Source organism: Neophocaena asiaeorientalis, unplaced genomic scaffold, assembly GCF_003031525.2.
Source record: "Neophocaena asiaeorientalis asiaeorientalis breed wild unplaced genomic scaffold, Neophocaena_asiaeorientalis_V1.1 scaffold148, whole genome shotgun sequence".
NCBI classification, from domain to species: Eukaryota; Metazoa; Chordata; class Mammalia; order Artiodactyla; family Phocoenidae; genus Neophocaena; species Neophocaena asiaeorientalis.
In genome coordinates this window covers 596,337-622,710 of record NW_020174050.1, presented here as the reverse complement: position 1 = coordinate 622,710, position 26,374 = coordinate 596,337, and the positions used below count along the sequence as shown (strand labels likewise).

The 26,374-nt window shown below is 40.4% G+C and overlaps 1 protein-coding gene across 5 annotated transcripts in view; it reads right to left on the bottom strand.

The window, feature by feature from the left end:
* SLC4A4 (solute carrier family 4 member 4) overlaps window positions 1–26,374 on the bottom strand; it is a 295,337-nt gene that overhangs the window by 252,467 nt on the left and 16,496 nt on the right. For all 5 annotated transcript variants that reach the window (XM_024754102.1, XM_024754101.1, XM_024754105.1 and 2 more), the window contains exon 2: window positions 23,342–23,521. In XM_024754102.1, coding sequence (XP_024609870.1) covers window positions 23,342–23,521 — 180 coding nt within the window. The remainder of the gene's footprint in view (window positions 1–23,341; window positions 23,522–26,374) is intronic.

The window sequence follows — 26,374 nt, the reverse complement described above, 5'->3', positions numbered from 1 at the left end:
AGAGTTTTTAGACATGACACAAAATGTATGATCCATAAAAGAAAAAAAGTAATTGATAAATTGGACTTTATCAAAACTTAACATTTTTGCTCTGTAAAAAACCCTGTTAAGAGAATGAAAACACAATCTATAGGCTGGGAGAAAATATTTGCAAATCACATATCTGACAAAGGACTCATATCTAGACTATATTCAGAACTCTCAAAACTCAACAATAAAGAAAAAATACTATAACAAACAATCTCACTAGAAAGTGGGCAAAAGATACAAAGAGACATTTCACCAAAGAGGATATACAGATGGCAAACAAGAACATGAAAAGCTATTCAACACCATCAGCCATTAGGAAAATGCAAGATAGGACCCAGAACAGGATTATCACTACACACCTATTAGAACAGCTAAAACAAAAAATAATGACAGCACTAAATTCTGGGGAGAACGCAGGGAAGCTGGATTGCTCATACACGGCTGGTGGCAGAGTAAAATGCTACCACTACTCTGAAAAATAGTCTGGCAGTTTCTTTAAAACCTAAACATACATTTACCAATACAGCCCAGCAATCACACTTCCTGGCATTTATCTCAGAGAAATGAAGTGGTATCTGTTCCAAAGCCTATATGTACACAATTGCTGGTGGTACCTTTATTTTGTAAAATCCTGAAACAGGAAACAATCAAAATGTCTCTGAGTAGGTAAATAGTTAAACAAACTGGTATATCCATAGTGTAGATTTCTACTCGACGATAAGAAATGAACTATTTACAACAACTTGCGGACGGATCTCAAGGGCGTTACACTGCTCGAAAAAAAGTCAATATAAAAAGTTAACATACTGTATGATTCATTTATGTAACTTTCACAAAATTACAGAGACGGAAAACAGATTAGTAGGTGCCAAGGGTTAGGGATAGTGTGAAAGGAGAGGGTGTAACTATAAAGAAATAGCCCTCGGAAGATCTCTGAGGTGGTGGAACTATTCTGTATGTTGATTGTGGTGGTGGTTACGTGGATCCATACGGGGGACAAGATGACATGGAACTATACACACACTTTGTACCAGTGTCAATCTCCTGATTCTGATATTAAACTATAATTATATAAGATGTAACCACTAGGGGAAATAGGATGAAGGGGACATGGGACCTCTCTGTGCTATCTCTTGCAACTTCCCGTAAACCTAGCATTTTTTCCAATTAAAAGTTTAAAAAAAACCCACATCACTCCAGCTTGCGGTGCCACGGGATTATTCCAGAAGGTCTGTCACATTCTCAAGCTTTGGAAAAGGTCTCCTATCTGAAGTTAGATCCCGCATGCTCACTAACTGTCACGGAAACTTTAGTCCCGTCATGTATGCTTTCACTTTGCTCTTCCGGTATCTCTTAGTTTCAGGAGAGTCTGGCAGCCACAACCTCATGGATTTGACCCCTCAGAAAGATGGAAAATCTTTTCACGCTCCAAAGTCCTGATGTTGGTGGCGGATGGGCACAGCTGTGGCAAATTCAAGTTTTTCTGTAAGAATTAGGAAGCCGCAGCCCAATATAGGAAGGAAACGTGGCGTGGGAGAGAAAACACTCGCTTGAGGGAAAGAGGCCTAAGTTAACTCTTTGGGCCACCCTGGCCAAGTAACTTTTCCCCAGCTGTCTCATATATTAGATGTGGAGGTTTAGCTAAGTAATTTGTGACATGACAGCCTGCTGGATGTGACTACTATTCTCCAAGCACTACCACAGAAAGAAGAGCTACATTTCTGAGAAGCATCTTATTACCTTGAAACGTTGAAAGGCAGAAAACCAGTTCTAGAATATACTCTTTAATCATCACTCTCTGTCACCATTATTTTAAGGAAAATTATGACAGCCAGTTTGAACAAGTCCCAAATGAAAGGGAAATTTTTCAGGAAGTATTGTAGAAAGAAAGTGACAAGCCTTTCCAAGGCACCATGCCAACTATATCTCCAGTTTAAATGACCCTTTGCTCAAGACAAAATTGTTCTTTGGGAGGAAAAAAAAAACAACTGTTATTTGGACTTATCTTCCCTATTCATCTGATTCATTCATACATTCACTCTGGTGACAGCTCAAGGCAACTCAGAAAAGGGTTGTACTGCCACTGGCAACGATTATAGTAAAGACGTTTCCTGTGCCTCCATCCTTTGGGGCCACTCCTGCTGTTGCAGTGAAAGAATTTAAAAGAATTTTTTTTCAATCAAGGAAGGAAGCAAAAAAGTCTAAACTTGTGAATGAGCTGAGGACATTTCTCCAAAGGAATCAATGAAAGACAATATAAAAGGTCATTTGGCCCTAAGGGACATTTTGGAATGTCCAGCAACCTACTTAGGAGTTTTTGTTTTGTTTTCATTTATTTCCTTTCTATTTTACTTGTGACTATCTGAAAAAGAAGCTCTTTTCTAGCAACTTTTTTGTTACTGGTTAGTTTATGTAGCTTCAAAAGCCTAAACTGATTTACAGTAGAAATGTGAGAGCTGGAAGAAAATTTTAAAATTGCCTACACCAACCCCTCATTCCATGACTCAGTAAACTGAAGCCCAAAAAGATTCAATGAAGTGCCCAATGTCAGAGAGCTGGTAAGTGGCACAGATGGACTAGAACTCCATCTCCTGAATACCAGCTCAGGGCTTTCTCTGCTCCATCACAGGACCACTCCGTCCCTTTCAGCTTGGAAAAACTTCTGCAGAGTCTTATAATTAGAGCCTCCAACTCCTCCAAAGATACAGCATGTGGAAACTTAAATTCTAACACCTAAATTACTCAGGAATATTCTATTTGGTGACCCCGAATCCCTATCAAATTGTTCACTCTAATTCTTCATGTATAATTCTATCTGAATGGACTCAGAACACAGTCTATCCCATTTTTAATGGGCATTCATATGGCACATATTTACTGAAAGCTTATAATATGCCAGTCACTAGGCTAAGCACTTGATATTGATTATCTCATTTAATCATCACAACTCTATGAGTTAGGGAGTCTTATCCCCAGTTTTCAGATGAGAAAACTGAGACTTAGAGTAAGTCAGGAAACTGGCTCAAGGACACACATCTAATCCAGGTCAATCTGATTTCAGCATCCAAGGCTTACCCAGTACGCTTCTCAGAGCTACAGACTTCTTAATCACTTAGCTATTCTTTCAAATCATTATGCCAATTTTTTCTTTATCAATATACACATGTAGAATTCTCAATCTAACATTCAGCTTAAGGAGTAAGTGGACTTTAGGCAAAAGCATGCTGCTTTTAATAACTGAAACAATGTGTATTACCTACTAAAGAAACCTCTCAAGAACAATGTCACAAGATTAGCTTTTGACACTGAACTGAAACCAATTCTGAACCAAACTTCTTGTGCTCAATAGAGACTCCCAGTCATCTGGTACTTGCCCCACTGTAAGAGTTAGGCTGGGCAGGAATGGTCTCCTCCTAAGTGAGTTAGCAATCTTTCACTGTTCTCTGCATCCTTGTCCCCATTATTTTTTATTTCTATTGTTAAGGATTTAAAATCATTTGCATATGAACTGGTTGCATTGTAACCTGCAACAGAGGAGTATCAGTATCTTTATTTGATCCACCATATATAAAGAGCAGACTATTGCAGTGAGTAAACCATTTATCAGCTGTGTGTCTTGGATGAGTTACTTAACCTCGCTACATTTCTTCATCTACCAGATGGAGTTAATAGTTATACCCCCTTCACAGGTTGGTTATGAGGATTAAGTGAGGCTACTACTTACCAAGCATTCAGAAAAATGCTCAGTGAATGTTACCTATTCTTACTGTGGTGATGGTTATTATTATTAGAATAATCACAAAATGAGAGTGACTTCACTTACATCATTGATCACGGTACTAAAGGAATAAAAAAACAATTCTGTATTAACTATTCTCAACTAAGATCATTACATTTCACTACATGCTCCAAAATTAAACTTTTTCATATCGATTCTTGACAACCCTATATCTAGTAGTTAATTCACCCTCGGAGTTCCTCAAAGACCCCATGAAATAAAATCCACTGAAATGTGTTTAAGCTTTTCCTGTGGTTGTGAGAGTCATCCGGAACACCTCCTTTAGAAATTTTGCATGTCAAAGTCATCTCACTCATGCTCCACGATGTGAAACTCTGCACGTGAAAGCCACACACGGGACACACGCTAAAGCTGACCCGACTACCTTTCGAGGAAAATTCGCACTTGCCTGTAGCTACCGCTACAGCCACCTCAGTGCTGAGGTGAGACGACCTTCCTTCCAGACAATAGTCTGGATTAGGATCTCAGTTTTTTCAAGAGGTTACAACTTTACCACTTGCTTAGCAAGAGGCCCACTAGTACAACAGTAAAGCAGGAGCTCATCAGAGCCAGAGAGATCTGTATTTGAATCTTGCCAATGAGCAACCAGATGACACTTTCTGAGTTACTTAACCTCAGTGAGCCTCCCCTTCCTCATCTGCAAAATGGGAATAATAACGTACCTTCTTCATTGAGCTGCTGGAAGGACTAAAGAAGATAATGTATATAAAGTGCATAGTATTCAACAACAACAAATAACCATTATTCCAAGTTTAGGGAAACAGTCTCAAGCAGCAACAGAACACAAGCTTGTCTACTACTCAGTACCAAATTCAAATGAGAGAAGTGATGTTTACAGAAGACGATCCTCCATTCTAGGTCTGCAGAACTTAACGATATACTTGCTTTTAGTTAACTTATCTCCGTAAAGCACTGTAAGAGCAAGACAGAGCGGGGAGAACGTGGGCTCTAGAATAAGCAAGGCTTGGGTCTCTCAAGTTTACTCCTTACTAGTTATGTGACTTCGAGGAAGTTATATAAATTCCTTGAGGCTGTTTCCTTATCATTAAATGGATATAATGATACGTTAAAAGACAGTTGCAATAATTAAATCTTTATGAGGGTTAAATAAAGCAAGGCACACAGAGTCCCTAGTACTGTGCCCGCCACATAATAGGTACCCAACAAATGCCTGCCCTCTTGCAATGAATTTTATGTCACTGCATAGTTATAAAATTTGGTTGAGAGCATTATCTTCAATTTTTCTTACTGCCCCTTACCTCAAGTGAAACGTTCCCTTTAGAATCCAATTCTACTAAAATCTTTGCTTCCCTTTAGCATACTTTTCCTCTTCTGACAAGAAATACCTAACTGATTGTGTCTCTCTTTTTAGCTGCCAGGAAGCTCAAAGACAAATTCTACTCCATGACAGTACTGGTCTAAGTGGTTCTGCATATTCTATGTTCTCCCTGGTTTGGGCATATATATTCACCCATATTTAATTATTACAAGACACCTACATCTTCTGTAGAATGTGAGAAACTATTAACCAACCAACTAATTAATTCAGTCAGGAGGAAAATATTGATCTAAGTGTTAGGAAAAGGGCACCTGACTTGGGATATTCAAGACCTAACTACTCTTCACATTTATCCCCTCTCCTTGGGCAATTCATTTAACCTTTTGGATCTATAGTTTCTCATGTCAAGTAGGAATAATAATCTCTAAAGACCTCTCAGAATCATTTACATATTTAAGTGTGCTTTGTCACCTGTCAAGTGCTGTATAAGGTCAAGAATTATTATTTTCACAATCAAAGAAGAGGTGAATGTTCACATGAGTGAAGGTGTACACATACGCTTGGACTCCAGTGCAGCACTGGGGACCCCTGCAGGCAAACTTGGAAGATGAGTAGTGATGGAGCTCCAAAGTAGCCACCATGCTATAGGCTCACTAGAAGACTCTAGGAGAACTCTCTGAGAAGGAAGAGGCCTCATGGAAATGAATGTAAACACTTCAACGGACAATCCCAATTCAGTAACTATCTTAAGCCCATTTGTTGTTTGGGGGTCACTAACCTACGTTGATTTGCTTAAAGTACAGTGCAAATGAGACCATGGTTTGTTCCCCAGGAGCCCGTGGACTGCACCCCTCACTCTCACCAGACTCATCACGGGAACAGGCTGTGGGTCACAAGGGGCTTATAATGTGGGAATCCCACATCTCTCCTTAATCCCCTACCAGCGACAGTGGATAGATCACATCAATGTCCCAAAGTACTCATACACTATTAATGTAATTCAAAGAGGGGGATTTTTTTTAAAAAAAAGCTAAATTTGGGCTAGAATCAAGCAGCTCTTAATAACATGGAGGGTAGGTGTTTCTCCATTTTTAGAATAATTTGCTGATTTATTCCAAGGAGTTCAAATGTTCTCTCAGCATCTCTAAGTCTTTTATTCCAAAACCCCTCCCCCTCACTAATCACTTAGTGTAGCAGCTGCCTGCCCATGGAGGAGAGAGAGAAGGAAATTGCTGCAGAATGGCAGGTTGGAAAGATGATGAGGGAGGAGATGAAGTTGAAAGTCACAGGTTCACGTCCCAACTCCACTCCTTGTGAATGTGTGAATGTGATCAAGTCACTGAATGATAATAACTCATACACACTGAGACTTATTACTTGCCAGTGCCCTTTGAGGGCCTCATACAGCAACCCAATGAGGTAGATACCTTTCTCACCTTATTGTATAGATTATAAAAGCTGAGATTTAGAAAAGTCAAGTGATTTGCCCTGCATCAAAAGGCTGGGAGGTAAGGCACGCTGCCATCTGAGCTCAAACTATGATTCCAAGCCCATGGTCTTAACCACTGTGCAATGCTGTTTTTTGTAAATCTTGCTTTCTTCATCTGCAAGATAAGTGAATGATAAAACAGGCAGTAGATTTCCCACAAGGTTGTTACGAGGATCAAATATATGTACTCACGGAGGTGACAGCCCTTTATCAAGTCTAAAGTGCTATACAAATGTGACATGTTCCTGTTCAAGTCAGCATGCGTTTCCTAACACCAACTACTTCTAAGCAAGGCCAAAACGAAGTGACTTCTACATACATTCTGAACTCAGAAGAGAAACAACGACGATGACAAAAGATTTTTAAAAGGCATCTGTGAAAATGAGTGACTTCTGTGATAAGAGCAAAGACGGCCAAGCTGACGGGCAACGGGAAAAGCCTGTTCAGGATCTGCCCACGTCCTTCAGAAAGACACAACTATCGCCTAAACTGCTGGAATTTCAGTAGACAGTAGAAGCTATTCTACTGCAATGCTCATCCATCCATTGCCAAGGCAACCCACTTTCAAAAGGAGTTTTCTCCAGGCTTAAGTTGACTTTAGACCAGTGAGGTGGAAGGCAACTATTCATAGCTGTGATTTTCTAATTGTGAATATACCCCCCCAGCTTTGGAGAAATGAATAGCAGAATCCGCTGGGGCCTGACTGCACCCGATGAAGAAATGTGTCCTCATTCTTGGCCCAACAACTCCAAGGTCACAGTGGAATGATACAGTAGAAAGGGAGCCAGACCAGGGGTCCGAAGACCTCATCCTAAGCCTGACCCTGTAACACAGGATGTGTGCCTTCGGGCAAGTTGGTAGCCTCTGGGAAGCTCTGATCAGTATCCCTAAGACAGAAATCATGCTTGGCTCTCAATGCATCAAGGGTTCTGGAACAACTGCACAGGGGTATAAAAGCCTCTCTAAGTTATATGGCACTACACAAAAATAAAATAGCTTGTAACATATAGTCAGCTCAGCTTCCTCAACTCTCCGAATGCCCTCTGAACTGCACACAAGGGGCCCAGGGGAAACTTGCGATGCCATCTAAAATAACTTTGATGGAAAAATGCAACTTGGAGAAAAGGGGGAAAAGGCGAAGTGTAAAAAAACAGGAAAGCGCCATAAAAAATACATTCTGCTATAGTCAATGAGGCCCTCCTGGGACCTTTTCTGGTTTCTTTTTAGGGAAGACACACATTTCCTGATCACAGACTTTGAAAGTACAATCGACAGAAATATACTGATGTACTTAGTACATGAAAGTTTCAAAATTCCTCTGGCCAAACAAAATCTCGCTCACATCAGAAATTTCTCTTCCTGCCCTGGGTATGACAGAATAAGCTAACAAACCAAAACCATGGCATTAATCGCCACGGTAAGATACCATTCTACACTCTGGTGACAGATGTTAAGTCACTCTGGAAGGAAATCATTGAGTAAGCAGAAGCACCTGACCCCGTCATTCGATCCTCCTTCTCTTCCTTATATCATGTGAGTCAGATAGAAAAGGCATATGTATGAGTTAAAGTCAATGTTCCTGATACTTTCCCCAGAATGGTTTGCCCCTCCACCCTTCTGCACTCTAAACTGTAGAACTGGTATCCTCAGGGGATGATCCTGACTGCCAGTAGAGTCTTATTACGTCAAAATGGACTGTCATGGAGCCACTAGAGAAGGTAGGAACGCACCTCTCCTGCGAAGGCCAAAAGCTTTTGCTGAGACTCACTAGTGGCTCAAAAACAAATGCTTTATTTGACACACTGATACAGTAGGGAGCAATATTCGCAGAAAAGAAAGTAACAGCACGTAAACAGAAGCCAGACATGATTCAGTAGACAAAACAGCATTGGGGAAAAAAAAAACATGATGCCAGAAAACAAAACATTCTATTTAAACTCAGATAAAAAAAAACTGATGCTTTCATTTGTGCGTTTGACATTTTATATGCTTAATCATTAACCTGAAATTGGTACCTTTTATTTTCTCAAATATTAGTCAAAGGAAATGGAATTATTTTCTAGATGGAAGTTTTCTCAGTGAGGCATTCCCATGCTCAGGCAGTGTGGATGGCATGTCTTTTTTTTTTTAATTTTTGCTTTCATGATCTCTGCTTTTTTAAAAAAAAGTTTTGTTAAAATATAACTCATATAGCATACAACTCACCCATTTAAAGTATTCAATTTGATGTTTTTTAGCACATTCACAGAGTTGTACAACTATCACCACGATCAAATTTAGAACTGATTTTGATCACCCCAAAAAGAAACGTCATGCTTATTAGCACTCATTCTCTTTTCTTCTCCCAACTCCCAGCCCCTGGCAACCACTAATCTACTTTCTTTATAGAGTTGGATGGCATGTCTTAAACAAGAGTGTTTATGTTCACTGTGCTTCTTCCTAGCACAGAGCCTGATTTTGTGCTCTCCTTTTTACCTGCAGTGTTCTTCTCTTCAAACTTCACCAATTTTTTTTCTTTCTCATCCTTTAGATCTCAATCACTATTGAGATCCCACTGTTATCACCGTGGGCCACACTCCACCACAGCACTTACCATAGGTACAATTTAACATTTATTTGTATGGTATTTGATTAGTATGTGTCTCTCCCAACAGACTACAAGCTCCCTAAGGGCAGGAAGTGTCCTTAATTTTGTTCATCATCATATCTCCAGCATCTAGCACCATACTTAGTACACAGTAGACCTTCAATAAATACTCTGGATGAAGGGGTAGATGGATGAATGAGGCATCTCATCCTTCCTGATACTGATGTGATCCTGGGGGTTTACTGAGAGACTCTCCCTACAGGTCTCAGTACTGAATAACTTTTCCATGACTTCATTTGTTCAGAAGGAACAAAACTTGGAGCGCTAAAGATTTCCCAGAGCAGGGAAGCTGAGTAACATTTTATACTAAAGTTGCTTGAGACCAAAATATTTTCAAAACATGCAACCAAGATAACTGACCAAATTTTAAAACTTTAAAATTAAAAAAAAATTTTTTAAAGAACAAAGAAATGAATGATAAAGTGACAGGTGAGAGATTTTAACATAAGATAAACAGGTTCACATTTCACCCAGAAAGGAAAACTACCTGTGTCCACAGCAAAATCTAGTCATATTACCCATTGCATCCAGTCAATTTTAGCTACTTTATAGTTTGTTTTGTGTACTTTCTTAAATAATAAATGTAACTACTTAGAAAATCAGTAATAAAAAGATGCACAATATGACTTCTGATTCTAAGCCAAGATTTCTGGATTAAACATGTAGGATTTCAAGGGAGAAAAGGAAAGGCTACTTCATCTATTTTGCTTAAGTTCTTAATCACTCTGTAGCGAAAGAATAATAAAGAATCGATACTGACAATGCAAATTGAACTTGGATGTGTACAATGACTTTTAGATCTCATTCACTCAAGCTAGAAGCTGTGAAAAACTCTGATCTAACATTCTACCTAGTCACGTTAGTACAATGGTTAAGAACCTTTGCCTGGAGTCAGAGAAACAAACACCAGTGCCCCAGCAATGCCACTTGCCAACCATGCAATGTCAGGTGAGTCACTCACCTCTGTGTCCCTAACCCTGAAAATGAGGACATTAACCTCAGAGGGCTTTGATGAGGAAAACTAAGATTACAATTTCTAGGTACTGGCAGAGTACACAGACCAGATCTTGTGTCCAATAAATGTTAATTGTTATTATTATCAGCAACATTTTATCAACAAAATTCAAGTCACCTTAAATAATGAGATTTATTCTCATTACTTCTCACAGCTCTCCTTCATAAGAAGAGAGTGAAAGGACAGGTAGACATATAAACAGACCAACCTAGAAAATATGAGGGGCTGCTCAGGCTCACCAGCAATAATGACAAAATTAAGAGATTCCAGGTCTTACTTCCTCTAAGTAAAAACACATTTTTTACCGTTTATGGAATAAATAATGGAACTAAAATATTCATTCACCAATATTCATTCAAATATGTGTCAGCCACCCATCCTTTTCCATTAGGAAACATGCATTTCTCCAAGTACCACCCAGTTCACTTAAGCTTACATCTCATTGGTCAGGACTAAGTCACATGCCCCCCCCCGCCCCACCCACAAGAGAACCTGGGAAACCAATGTTTTCAGCTGCCACACTGCTGTCATGAACAAAACTGGGTTCTGAGGATAAAGAAGAAGAAGAGAATGGATATTAGGCAGTCTACTAAGCAGAGTCTCCTAAAATGGACTTTCATGCTCGTTTAAGTACAGAAATATGATGACCACGTTCTTTCCTTCTAAAGGGGGAAGGGGTCTTTTGGTAGAAGCCCCTCAGCTTGTTTACCCTCCATGCTGATCCATTCCTGGGTGAAGGAGGAGTGAAACCTAACCAGTTCCTCACTCCTCTCCCCTACCATCCTGACATTCCTGATGCTCCAAGGCTCAATTCAAGTGCTCCTTCCTCTGTGAGGCCTTCTCCCACACCCCCTGCCAAACCTAGGCATTTTCCTTGATGTCCTCATACCACCTTGTGTATAACTCTACTATAGCAATTACCATAGTCTCTGCAATTTGTCTGATTTGTGTCATTTTCTCCACTTAACTGTCAGGTTTCTTTACGAAATTTTCATCTCTGCAGGCCCAGTGCCCAAGTCTATGCCTAAAAAGAAGAAAAGAAGCAGTACTCCCTAAATATTCCTTGGATTGGATCAAAATGGATTAAATTGAATTGACTTGCACTGCACTGCGCTGAAGGCTCGGGGATCTGGCTGCAACTCTTTTCTCACCCTGCTGTGGTGGCTCACGGGGTGCCTGCCCCAGAACCATGAAGGATGATGACAAGCTTACAAGCTTATGGTTCATACAAATAGATCATGTCTCAATGAGATCATGCATTAGCTTGGCTTGCTGGCCAAAAAGGAGAGTCAAAAAACAGTTACATTAGCTTATTTCCTCTCAGGGGAACTGTGGAGAAAGGAGTAAAAGTCACTGTTTACCAAACAAAAGGCTGAGAAAACATTTTTTCATTTAAGACTATGACAAATTAGTGAAAGTGACAAAAATAAATAAAAACCTACCACATACTCCAAAAGTTGCACAACTGCCTAAAAGCCAAACTGTAATTGTAAATGTGCTGGCATTTGGCACAGAGATCAGGATTTCAAGGAAGCGAGCCACTCTTTTATGAACACTACTAAACTGAAATGTCACAAGCAGCTTTTGATTAAACTATGATTGTCACAGTATATAGGAATGAACTAACATACGGTGTTTTTAAAATAAACTACTAACCACATCCAGTGGTTTCAATTAAAGAATGGTTCATTGCTTACAAAAATTCCCCTAGATCCAGCTGTCTGCCAGAAAAGTCCCATTGCCTCACTGAATTTCCACTGTCATCAGGCAGATTACTAAAGGGCCAGTCTTGGATTTGATGTGGACACTCAGGGTAACCTCTGTAGAAAGTACTTTCCCCCAGCTTTGTCTTGTGGCTGAACAAATCCTGGGGGTAATCTCCTATAAGGAGTATAAGTTGAATTGCAGTTATATTACATGGCCTACTAGAAGACGTAGAGAATACTTAAAAGAATTTTTTAGAATGCTAAATAAAGTTATACCATAGTGTTCTGGAATTTTTAAAAAATAATAATTAAAAAGTATTAAGAAGAGGACTAGTAGGCTGTAAGACCCAAGTTCCTGATAGAAGAAACATCTCAGAGATGACTCTAAAACCAATACAAGGAAGTAATGTAAATAGATGAATGACAGGAAGCTAGTTAGAGAATCACTGTCATCATTTCATAATCATGAAAAACTATCCCTGGGGAATTAAAGATAAGGCAGGTAGAGGCCACTTGGAACTTGTTTGAGGAGAGCATGTAGAGACCTGGTCCTGCTAAGAAATGGGGTTCTATTATGAGGGGTGAGATGTTAGCCTCTGGCACTCACCCAGTGATTTTTCTGTTCTTTGGTCTCACTGTCTTTCTCGATAGTAAGGGTCCCTCCACGTTCTCTCCTTCTCAGAATTTGTCATCGCCTCTCTCTCCTTACCTTCAGTGCCATTCATGTGCTTTCTTCCTCTATCCCTACGACTGGCCAAAATGTAGAACTCAATGACATTTTAAAAACTCAACTGTTATTTAAAATAAATACAAACTTCACGTTGGTTTTTCTTCTTATACATTGCCCTTGACTGATCTCTTTTTCGTCTAAACTAGTGTGAGCCTTCTATTAAAATAAGGTTCTCCACGCCTTCTATTAAAATAAAGTTCTCCACACCCACTCTTAAAGGCAGTGCATTCTCCCCACCTGCCAGACAAGGAAAGCATCTCTGTCACTTCTACTGTATATAAAATATGCAAAGCAGATCCTCAAATTTATCCCATTATATTCACCACTTAGATGTCTTTACAAATGTCAGAAACAATCATAAAATAACAGAATAAGAGGAGCTTAAAGAGAATGTGTCATAAACGTATTTCTAGTCCATTTCATAGAGGAAAAAAAATCTATAAACCTTCCAAGTTTGGTTCAAGCATGCAAATAATAGCTCAGAAAAAGTTTCCTCAAGCCACACACATCTGATCTAAATGAGTGGCCAGTGGAACACCAGTTATCCACCTCCAGCCCTTCTTAACTACAGTATCTTTTGCTCAAAATCTATATTTAAAACTTGGAGGAACAAGGGAGAGTATTAGCTGTTTCTGGGTGTGGACATCAATAAAACAATAATCCAAAAATCTTTTTGAAATTCTTTGCTTGTTTGTTTCCTTGGTTTTTGTCTGTTTGGGGAATTCAGCAGTTTCACAAGCAGTAACGAAGTAGAGTCAAAGAACTGACAGGATTTTAGAGTTGCTCATGCATGCATTCTGGATATTGGGTAAATCTGCAGCGAATTTCTAGTTAAAGAAATTGCTATCCCCATGACTTGGTAACAGAAATCACCCTATTTTCTGCTGAAAACAGCTTCAGTTTTGAACAAACACAACTTGCTATATGGTCCACATATTTATTGGAAATTTGCATCCAGAGGTCACATTTTTCCATTACACCTAAGTTATTCCTTCCCAAAGCCTCGTAAATGAAGCAGAATCAATGAAATGTAATTGCTTTCTCTGTGGCCCTTGTGGCAAAATTTGGTAACAGACAAAGGATAACTTTAATACAAATTGATGGATCACAGTAAAACAGCTACCAGAAGTGGCTTCTAAGGGTATTGAGTAAATCCTGCTTTTTAAAAAAATGGAATTCTGCTCAATTGGCAAATAGCAGAAGAATAAAAAATTTCAGGGATGCTCTTGTTTCAAAAACATTACATCATGATTCTGAGAAGGATGTACAAAGGTCACCTAAGTTCATCTCTGCAGCAACATGGACTACTCTGTTTATCCATAATAAACATACATAACAATTCTTAAAATTCTCTATGTAAGACACTCCATAAACAGCCTTGGTGACATCAAGTGATTAACAAATCTCACTATCATAAGTAACCTCTTTTATACACTATCCTCACTCAGCACAGTGGAATATGAACCGCAAACAGTCATGCAGAGGCAAGCTTACTCCAATTCAACATGTTAATATGGTTCTTTAGTGAAATGTCATCCAAAATAATATTTTGCATTCTTGCACTGACATGCGTATCTTCACACATTTTAATACTTTTTCATGAGAAAAAGTACGTGCAGGGTAGCACTTTTATTTCTGTTTCGAAAACATGAACAATTTCTATTTTATTTACGTGCTAATTAATCATTGCAAAACAAAGCTGTAGAACTATATAGCATGAGAAAAATTACTTTTCTCTCTTTTCATTTCACCATTATTCAACTCACCCTCTTACACAACTCTGGTGATTTCTATTTTAATCACATTTCAATAAGATTTAGGTGGGGGGGATAGTTTTTTTTTTAACTAAGGTCGTTGTTAATACTAAATAATTACATAACCTTTCCTCTTCAGTTTTTATTTCTCAGACACAGCAGAATACTTTAAACTAACTGGTAATTTCTAGACATTTTATTTGTGCATCCACTCAAAGGATATGCTATTTCAGAACATGACTCAAAATAAGTACGAAATATTGCTCCTGCCCGTGAGGCTCTAATGATATGGCTGGAGAGACGACACACAGCTGAATGAAAGAGGTTAAGTCAACACTTGAAGCATCACAGGCCTAAGTACCAGAATACGTAATGTACTTGTAAAATACTTGCCACAGGAGTTCAAAAGCTGGGGAAGTCATTATGAGTGGGTGTAAATGCTCTCTTTAAGGCCTTGCTGAAACAGAAGAAACCTATAATTTTCATTAAACTATTGAAAAAAGTAGAGGAAACTCCATTACATTCTCAATTTCTTTTTAAATGTCTATGGACCTCAAGTGAGGAACCTGCTTTCAGTAATGAGAAGCATTAGAAGGTTTTTTTTTATTACCATTATTGTTTGTTTATTTAAAGAGAGACTAGATGGAAGGGACATTTTAGATACCTGGAAGCCTTGTCAGAAATAACTCCCTCCTAGGGAATTCCCTGGCAGTCCAGGGGTTGCGAGATACCTGGAAGCCTTGTCAGAAATAACTCCCTTCTAGGGAATTCCCTGGCAGTCCAGGGGTTGCAACTCTGTGCTTCCACTGCAGGGGGCATGGGCTCAATCCCTGGTTGGGGAACTAAGATCCCACATGCCACGTGACACCCCCCAAAAAAAGAACAGTGCATTTTGACAGTATGGAGGTTCCTTAAAACACTAAAAATAGAATTACCATATGACCCAGCAATCCCACTACTGGGCATATACCCTGAGAAAAACATAATTCAAAAAGACACAGCACCCCAATGTTCACTGCAGCACTATTTACAATAGCCAGGTCATGGAAGCAACCTAAATGTCCATCGACAGACAAATGGATAAAGAAGATGGGGTACACATATACAATAGAATATTACTCAGCCATAAAAATGAATGAAATTGGGTCATTTGTAGAGACGTGGATGGACCTAGAGACTGTCATACAGAGTGAAGTAAGCCAGAAAGAAAAACAAATATCGTAAATTATATATGTGGAATCTAGAAATATGGTACAGATGAACCGGTTTGCAAGGCAGAAACAGAGACAGAGATGTAGAGAACAAACGTATGGATACCCAGGGGGAAAGTGGGGCGGTGAGAGGGGGATGAATTGGGAGATTGGGATTGACATATTTACTCTAATATGTATACAGTAGATAACTAAGAAGAACCTGCTGTATAGCACAGGGAAATCCACTTCACTGTACAGTAGAAACTAATACAACATTGTAAAACAGCTATACCCCAATAAAAAAAAATTTTTTAATTAAAAAAAGAAATAACTCCCTTGTATTTCAAGTTAGACACTAAAGGCAGAAAATCCAAATAAGAAGATAATGCCTTAGGAATTCAAAGGAAAGGGCAGACACAAGAGATACTTAGAAGGAAAAACCAATAGGACTCAGTGAGTGGCTGATTATGGGAGAAAAAGAATAGGGAAGAATCAAGGATTACTGAGATTTTGATTATACAGGTAAGAGGATGATGGGGACTCCGTGCTCACAACACCTCTATAGAAATGTGATGAAAAGTCAAGCAACACTCCCCATCCATGGGAAAGTTATTAAAAGAACCCAACATTCCTGCTTCCAGATTGTGGTCATGGAAGAATTCCAGAGAATTTATTTATAGAATATACCCATGGTCCCCCATGGTCCCACATCCCAACTTCTGCATCAACAGTTCAAACCCATAAAGCCCTGAATCTAAATCCCTGGTATTAAGAACCCATACAGTCCTTTAAGAATCTTTTTTTTTCTGATATGAGAAATTTCCTGAACAGAATACCATTTCAAGAAGATCCCTACCAGTATCTTTCATTTTTTCAGTGCATTCCAATCACACACATTCTCACACACATACTCACAAATACACTCACACCCCCAAGCTTCCAATCTTATCCTTGAACCCAAACCACAGGATGAGTCCTGCCTTCTGCTGAGGAAGTAATACCTGTGACAGATAGTCATTTACACCCCCTTCGCTTCTCTAGAGTATACTTCCCATCTTAAATTCCATATACAGCTCTAGTTTTCCCCCATTTTCCACCTCAAGTCACAGTCTCTTTTTAGCCCTGAGTACCCCAGCACCTGGAGCACAGTGGAACCCTCTGAGGCCTCTTGAACTCATGAGTCACTATAAATAGCAGCAACATCAACTCTCCCATGACACACGTAAATGCACTATTCATAACATCTCACAGCATGATAAAATGAAATAACTATTGTAATAGAATAGGCAGAGGCTGCGAGAAATGACACCCTTCCATAGTGTAAAGGACTGCCACTTGGAGGCCACTTCAAGGTGATTTCAAGAGAACTGCGTTTCCAAAATGCAAGGCTCCCTAAGAGGTTTATATAGTTAACCAACTGGAGAAGGCAGAAGAGCTAAGACACAGTGCTCCTGTACTCATCAGCATCACAGAGGAATAAACAGCAATTATTTGTACCACACAAAACACAACATTGTTGAGCCAGCTTTGTGCCACCAAAAACAGAAGTATGCCAAACATTTTTCCTCTCTGCACAGCACTGCCTTTGAGTTGCTGATGCGTCCCACCCAACTGCCCTTCTTAACCAGATTAATTTCACTGAGAAACACAAAGAAAGAGCCAGAAAGAGATCCTTTTCAGGAAAGAAGGAACAGCCCATTTGCTTGCTGGGGCCCAGAAGTGGGAATTCCAACTGTTGACTGAAGTCAAGGGCACATTTGGTAAGCAGAGTCACTTGCTAGTGCCCCTATGTTACACAAAGGCACAGCACAATAGGTATCACCTCTGCCCCGTGAAAGTCTCATTTCCTTGGTCCTTTCACCTGCCAGCCAGCATCCAGCCTGTACCACTGGCAAGTTAAGAGACTTAGCTCTCCCAAAGATGCCTTTGGGAGCCAGGAGCCAAGCTGACAGCCAAAGCAAAGGAAGAACTAGTGGGATTTTATAGTAGAAAAGGCCAGAAGAGCTTAAAAAGCAGTGATTAATGTTCACAGGGAATTAATCTCTGCAAAGTTTTAGTCTGAAGCTTTGGCATTACCTGTGTACAATGGATGGGAAAAGATGAGCTTGAAGAAAATGTTCAGAATAACCCAAAATAATAATTGCTAACCAGATACACTTCCCATTTAATACTCAGAGCACTATGAAGTAACCTCTGTCATTATTCCCTTTTTACAGGAGAGGAAACAGGAGCACAGAGAGCTTAAGTATCTTGCCAAGGCCACGCTGCTGGTATGAGCTGGGATTCGAACTCTGTGTGGCTTGAATATGTGCTCCTAACTGATATGATACACTACCTTTCCAGTAAAATTCCATCACAAGTGGCCCTTCTGAAAAGGCAAACTTTAAGTTTTCAATTACTTTTAAATACCAAAAGCCTTTGTTTCAGACCTAAAGATAAAGTACTTCCTCCTACGTACATAAGATGAAAGATAGAGAAGAGGATGAAAAAGATGGCATATTTCTTTTGTGTTTTGTTTCCTAACAGGGACAGAATCTACCTCCTTTCACATACATTCCGAAGACTCCCTTCTCTCCTACATACTGCTTCATTTGGGGGATACACAAATGGCACACAGAAAATTTTTAAAATCTTACTTTGTGATATCAGCATTAAGGGTCTTGCCTAAAAACATTTAAGAATCAAGAAAAAGTAGGAATGCACCCAGAAGAATGAGGTCAGGTGTGGGGAGGGCGCAGGGGTGTGTGTGCGCTGGGAAAAGGGGAAGTCAAATGACAAAACCCCAACTAATCTTGGCTCTTATGAAAAGGTACTCTGTTCATTTCCCCGGAAGCACCAAACAAAAGCAGCTGCCCATTTCTCTGCTTCAGTTTCCTGACTATAACTGGATCACCAATGGGCATCCATTGTTCCAGGCTCACAGAACAATGTTCACTAGCATAAATGCATCAGTTCTGGTACACATCCAAAGAGCTAAGAAAGAATACCACAAGACTGAATGAGTGTCTGTGTGCGCATACCCAGCGACCAGATTCCACCACGGGCAAGACATAGGTGTGCGAGGCAGTTAGCACCGCCCAGAGCCGATGCATGTGCAAGCTTGTCAAGAGATATACTACACATCAGACCACTATGCTGAACAGGATGTTCTGCTTGTAGCTCTGTTTCCCAACATTCTACACATCTTCAGAGTCTCTGCAGTCACAGAGCAGCCTGTGATTCCCCCATAAGCATCCCAGGGCACTAACAAAACGCAAAGCACAGAGGTCAGAACCATCGATGGAAGGTCACTGCACTGTGTTTGCAGAGCCTAGCTCATCCAGGACCACCTTCCCACCCAGAATGGGCAACCCTCAGAGGATGGCAGCTGCTAACTTAGGGGGAAAAAAAGTGTATGGTGGGGGAGGCGAAAGGATTATTTTTAAGGAAGAGCACAATCTAGCTTTTCTCTCCACCACCTACTCCACACACCACCTCCTCGTTCCCTTGTCTCTCCTCCTGCCTGCTCTTCCATTTCACTTGTCTCCCCCAGCCTCTCTCCCCATTGCTCATGTACCACACTTCTCACATGTGCTTTCTTCTCTGTGTCCCAAGCTGAGACACCAGCTCAGACACCACACTGAGAAGAGCAGCTGTGTGAGGACTCAGAGCTGCCACTGAGCTCGGAGGGGAAACGAGGGTGGCTAGCCTCCTCCTCAAAGCTCCAGATGCATGAGATTCAAAATGTGCATCCACTCTTTAGAAGCCCTGTCTTGAGACCAGAGCCACAGAGAAGAGAAAAAAGCATCTGTGTTATAAGTTAAATGAACCCGTTAATTATGTCATCTTCCTAATGTGCCTAAATACTGGAGGATATTTGGCTTACGTCTTGTTATAAATGTCCTTTACTATTCATTCTGTGCCTCCTTAATATGGCTTCTGAAGCTGAGCTGCCATTCTCGTCCGGAAGAGTAAGCATTTTTTTTTCTTTTTTTTTTTGCAGTACGTGGGCCTCTCACTGCTGTGGCCTCTCCCGTTGCGGAGCACAGGCTCCGGATCCGCAGGCTCAGTGGCCATGGCTCATGGGCCCAGCCGCTCCACAGCATGTGGGATCTTCCCGGACCAGGGCACGAACCCGTGTCCCCTGCATCGGCAGGCGGACTCTCAACCACTGCGCCACCAGGGAAGCCCCGGAATAGTAAGCATTTTTAAATGTATGGGATGAATCCATGTGCTCTGTGGATCAATCCCTTCCATCACCTGTGGGTGACGAGCAACTCAACACAGTCAGGAGTCGTGTACCCAGACCAAAGTACCACTTTAGCAATAGTTAAAATAATGAGGCACTTCCCAAAGTAGCATAATTAAAAGTTAGGACCAGATTGAAATGGCAAGAGAAAAAGGCAGAGCAGGGAAATATAAAAGATCATGTGTGAGGATTAAAAACAAGAAAATCAACTGGATCTTTACCTATAATGTGGGAAATAGACCAACAGAAGCAATGTCTTCCGCTGTAGTAATCAACTGCTCTTCAATAAGCATTTATTAGGCACATATATACTATGTACCAGACACTGTACTAGCTGCCAGAGATAACATAGGTGAACAAAACAAACTTGATCCTAGCTCTCAGGGAGCTTACGGTGTACCATCAGCACAAGACAAAACTGTAGGCTAACAAAGTCCCAAAGTGAAACATGTATTATGAAGGCAAGAGATAAGAAGTGAGGGGGGGCTAACACTGGAGAACCTACGTCAGAGAGAGCAGTAGGAAAAGGCCTCTCTCAAGAGACCAAACTTTAAAGCTGGAACATAAAGGGAGAGAAAAGCTAACCGGGGCCAGAATGAGTGACCATTCCAGAAAGATGGGATTGCATGAGCAAAGGTCCTAAGGCAGAAAAGGTTTGGGCACCACTGAAAAAAATCACCGTGGCTGAATTAAAGTGAACAAGGAGCAAATAACACAAAGGACTCTGGTGAGACACGGTGGGCCCTAACGCCCAACCGAGATTTCATTCTAAGGAGTGAATGGCATGACCCAATTTAAACTTCATGACGATCACTGCTGCCACTGTGTGGGAAGAGACTTGAAAGGCGGAGTCTGTTGCACTTGCCTTAAGCAAGAAATAAGGATTCCCTGGACCACACTGTGGCAGCCAAACCAAAAAAGAGTAGACAGATTCAGACATATTTTAGAAGTAGAACCAACAGAAGTCATTGATGGATTGCATATGGAGGTGACAGCAAGGGAAAAAAATCAGAGATGATTCTCATCAAGTTACTCTATTTCCACGTGGGGCTTCTTCAGAAGTTACAAGCATGACCTGCTACAATGCCAGGCCCTTGCAGGAATCTAGTCTAGAGGACCTGGTATGTCTGTAAACATAAGTTAACTCAAAAACCCAAGATCCAAGAACAACATAAACTGGGTGGGGCTGTTCCTGACAGACAGTAATGGCAGGTATTTCAGTGAGTTTTCCCATAAGAATTTTATCTTCATGTTGGTGTCAGAGCCCTGTAGCTTCCGCCAAATCACAGATTGAAATGTCTTTCCGTATCTGAGTGCAACAACCTTAAGTAGAATTGCACCAGATAAACCAGCGACCAAGACCAATCTCGTTAGTCTCCATGATAAGCAGTGGAGAAAATACGGTAATTTCTAAGAGGATCTTCATGTCAAATTGGATGCCTCATGTCAAATATGTCACAGGCATATGACAGCATAACTTAGTGACTAGCAGAAAGTAACAACTATAAAATACAAATTTATAAATCATTTCTTTATTATCATTGTCCTTAACAATGATGTCTCCATAGGATCGCTTCAGAAACCAAGTATACAACCCAATCCAGTACTCCCCAGGGAGGAGACCTCTGAGGGTAAAGAGAATGAACTGCCTTCCTTATTTTACATGTTGTACTCAAACTGGTCCCCCAAATGCCACAGAAAGCCACAGGAACCCCGTGGGAGAGACAGGTTCAGTCTCAGTACCTTTCTGACCTGTTTATTCACTATTACCTACTTGAGTATTACTGGCATTGTTTCCACTGCCCTTCCTAAAAAGCTATTACATAATTATCATCTCAAAATCCCTTGGCCCATTTGTGTAGGTGAGCATCTCTTTCCTTTTTAGTATTTATAGTAATGATGCACTCTTGTTCTTAAATTGCAGAATGAGAGATTATGAGACAGAGAGAGAGGGAGACAGAGAGAGACAGAGAGACAGATCACACACACACACGCACACACAGTGGAGACGCACCTCTGATTCTGGCTTAGGCCTTGCCAAAACAGATAGCAAATGGAGATAAATAGTAGTAATTTATTTGGAAAGGGATGTTATCTTTTGTTCCTCCAGACTATTAACTGTGAACTTTTTTGGCTGCATTTCAAGGAGTTTGCTTGAAAAAGACCCCATTTTTTTAGTCAACATATGAACAGTTCCTTTCAGAAAGGCTCTCCCCCAACATTCCAGTGAAAAGCACAGAACTCTTGCCTCCTGCCCTCTGGTCCCATCTAAGTCTTACATTTATTCCAACACTTTAAAATTATAATATAGTGGAACATCTCCAAACTGTCCTCAAAACTTTCCTCTTCAATTTGGTGGTCCACCTGATGGCTCCTCTCAGCATAAGTACCTCTCTAGCTGCTAAGCCACCTGTTCAGCTCCAGGAGAGAGACTATAAAAAAAAATTCACAGATCCACACCACTACACTTCACACCCTCTTTAATTTAACTCTGTAAATTCACTTTTCAACACACCTGAGCTGTTAATTCTAATTTGGCCTCTCATCACCTGCAAAGACTGAACTGGATCTTTATCTCCACCACCCATAATAAAGCGTTCTATTGCAGGTTCCAGACTTCTGCAAGTGTAGCAAAGAGAGGAAGAACTGTGCTGAGAGCTCTGCCAACATGAAAAGCTGTCACTATGTAACTCCTGTTGGGGAATCTTCCCAAATTGGCATATGTTTCTACTGCTTCTCCCTTCTACAGCATATATTCATGTTCCCTTCAGCCACAAAGCTGCCCCGATAGCCAAACGTTCTCCATATCAAAAGGAACCAAAGCAAGAGACACATACACCTAAACACACATCCACCCTAGTGTTTGAATCCAAGGATGTGCTTTGACCTCCTGCTATTCTGTTCCTAATAACACCTCTATCCAAAGTATGATATCTAATAGGTTCAACCTTTCAAGAGCTGTGTCACTCTATATCCTTCTCTGATTTTCAGGATGCTTTCCCACTATTCCTTTTTAAATCAACCTGGCCAAATGCCACCTATATTCCTATAAATGTCATATATATACATATATATATATATATATATATATTTCTCATCTTGACCTACTATCTTAATACAACCTATTGCTAAGCAGGAACAATCCAAAAATTTCTTGAAGAATCTCCCAGTTACTGTTGATAACTGCAGTTAAATACTATCTATAACATTCTGTCCTCCTTCACTAGTCAAAACACACAACCACGCCTAAACTCTGTCACATCTTTTCTGACCAGCTCAGAATTTTACCAGATCTCCTCCTAGACCAACCTGCTGGGACAAGAAAAGCCTCTCCAGAGACATTACGCTTTAGAGGCCACCACTCCAGTATCGCTGCGTCCCTCCCTGTTAGCCACAAGATCTTGACACGTGTCTTTCCCCAGGCTGCGGGAGTGAAGCAGAGAGAGGCACCCACACCCAGGGAGTACTCACTGAGAGGCTTTAGGATGCTGCTACTGGACTCATCCGCGTTCTCCACATCGGACTTGTCAGAGTAGTTCTCAGAGATTCTCTCCTTTTCCTTCTTTTCTCTGTGCCCTGCCTTTCTCTTGTGACGTCTCCTTCTCCTGTAGCTCTTTGGCACATGGACCCCGATGTAGATGGTGTGGTGGCCTGAGGAAGGTACACAAATCACCAGTCATTTCAAATCACAGTCTCCGCTGCACAGAAATTGCACAAGACCCACAGGTCAGAAAAAAATGTCTATGAATTCAACACTACCATTCCATATTTGACAAATAAACTAGAAAAATAAAATCTTCTCCCAATTTTCATTGCGCTAGACTGTAAATCAACCTGTTGGTTGGCACTAGGATTCAGTGACGGTGTGCTCTAATTCTATCCAGAGAGACCTCTTTGTTTAGGAAAGTCAAAGAATACTGAACCGGAAATCAGGAATCCTTGATTCTGGCCATACCTCTGCCATCAATGAGCTATCTGACCTTGAGCCTGTCCCTTAGCCATTCCAGGCCTCAATCTCATCATTTATATAAAGAGAGGCTTAAATTGGGTAATCCCTAGAGGCCCTTCCAGTGCTAACTTTCCTGGAATCTGTGATTATACTGAACACAGTGATGAAAAAGGAGCTCTTGGAACTGTAGGGAGGGCGGGGGTAGGGGGGAGATCTAACTCAAAGGTCAAGAGGTCATTCTGCTGGGTATAAGGTTTTACACTAAAACTTATTTTACCCAATCAGCAGAATAGAGACTTAGAACTGGGACAAACTAAGAAAAAATAAGACATACTTGGAGAGAAAATTTTAGAAATACTCAAATGTTCACACTAGGAAACAGCTAAAATGAATGTCAGCTACAGTGCCATTCTCATTTTTCTTTTTTCGTTTGCAAAAGTTTCTAAAAACTGGTTGTTGCAGTGATAAAAATAAACCCAGCCCAGTAAAGATTGCCTTGAAGAGAAGGGCATGAGGAAAAAAGATTGTGAAATGCTTTTAGTTCTCTAGATGGAAGGAGCTGCAAAACTGACAAGTGGTATTATTTTTACAAAATCTGATAAGACAGAAAAAAAAAGGGAACTCAAAGTTCTACATTTTTTTTTAATTGGAAAACTTTTACTTTCACTTTATATACGGTCTAACTTCTGAATGCGGGAACCACCATTTCGGAAGTAATGTGAAAACTACTTTTTTTTTTGAATTGCAAATAGGAATTGCAAAAAAGATGAGATAATCTACGGATTTCCTTTCCCATTCTGGCATTATTCCTTGATGACCACTTTACAGTGCTGCAGACAATATCACACACCCACATGCAATACACATACATGCAAATGTCTGATGTAAATGCTGTGAATTCCTTTCCACGGTAACTCATCAGGCATATCTAAAAACACCATAATCCACAGGGTTGTTCCCTTAAACTGGAAGGATTAAAACAATTATATCAAGAAAGAGGTTCCAACCAAGGAATGCAGAACCCTAGGTTAATGGGTAAGCATTCAAAAGAAAATATCTCATACTTGGAATGAAGTTGGAGGCATCTACATAAAACATGAAGCACCAGCCCCCAGCACACACACAGATATGCACACAGACACACACGCCAACTCAACTACTAAAAAGCACAGTGAAGTTCTCCTCACAGAATGTGTGCCAATGAGAAATTTATCATGTCTAACCATTTACAAGCAAATTGTTCTCATGGGAAAGCTATATTACACTAGGAAGTAGGAAATGTCTCAGAAACAATGTGAATTAAGAAACAGTGTCAATTGTTTCCTGCCCTCCAGTTACTGAGGGAGTCCTGCAGCTTTATCTCAAGTCACACAATATATGTAAGCAAAGCCAACCAATTTCTTCAGTAAGTCAAACTCTGAAAGCTTGATTGCCTTCGTTCAAGAAATAGGAAAACATCATGAAAAAAACTAAGAGGTTGAAAAAAAATTTTTTAACCTGTCACATTAAACATTTTCTTATTTTGTTATACAGCAGAAACTAGCACACCATTGTAAAGAATTATACTCCAAAAAGATGTTCAAAAACATATTTTCTTATTAAAAAATGGTAACCAAGCAATAAAAAAAAATGTAGTGGCTAAGCAACATGAGTCATATTGATGTTACATAGAAAGATTTTTTTAATGTATTTGCACAAATCTGCATAGTATATTTGATAAATCATTTAAAAGACAGTTTACATGGGCTGATAAGATTTTAAGGTAAGATTTCTGGCTATAAAGTGTTGTTGTCAACCCAACAAAAGAGTTGGGACGATTCAGAAGGTGAGTTTTCAAAGCCCAGGAGAGAAAGGTACCTTACCTTCAGAAACCTAACCGGAGTCGTCATCACCATAAAAATGGTGCCACTGTATACGCATCATGATCACAGGCCTCCTCCCTGCCTTAGGAATAAGATTCAGCTTATCCCCATCTCTTCCCGCCCCTCCCTCAGATGCTCCCCCAACCCCGCCGACTTTCCCACAGGTGGGGAAGTTTCAGACACGATGCTGCACCATGAAGCCCAGGTACCAACAGTGAATATGGTTCCTTTTAAGACATTTTTTTTTCCCGGCGTCCCAAAAAAAAAAAAAAAAAAAAAAGACAGCCCCTATTTCAGACATTTTTATCAGTTTTATTAAGGTATAATTCTTCACATACCATAAAGTTCACTCATTTTAAGGGTTCATATTCAATGACTTTTAGTATATTTACAGCGTTGGGCAAGCATCACCATAATCCAATTTCAGAACCTGTCGACCAATCCATAAAGATCCCTCATGCTCATCTGCAGTCACTCTCTGTTCCCTGTTCCCACTCCTATCCCTTACTAACACTCTTAGGCTTTTTTTTTTTTTTTTTGCGGAACATGGGCCTCTCACTGTTGTGCGGCCTCTCCCGTTGCAGAACACAGGCTCCGGACGCGCAGGCTCAGCGGCCATGGCTCACGGGCCCAGCCGCTCTGCGGCATGTGGGATCTTCCCAGACCAGGGCATGAATCCGCGTCCCCTGCATC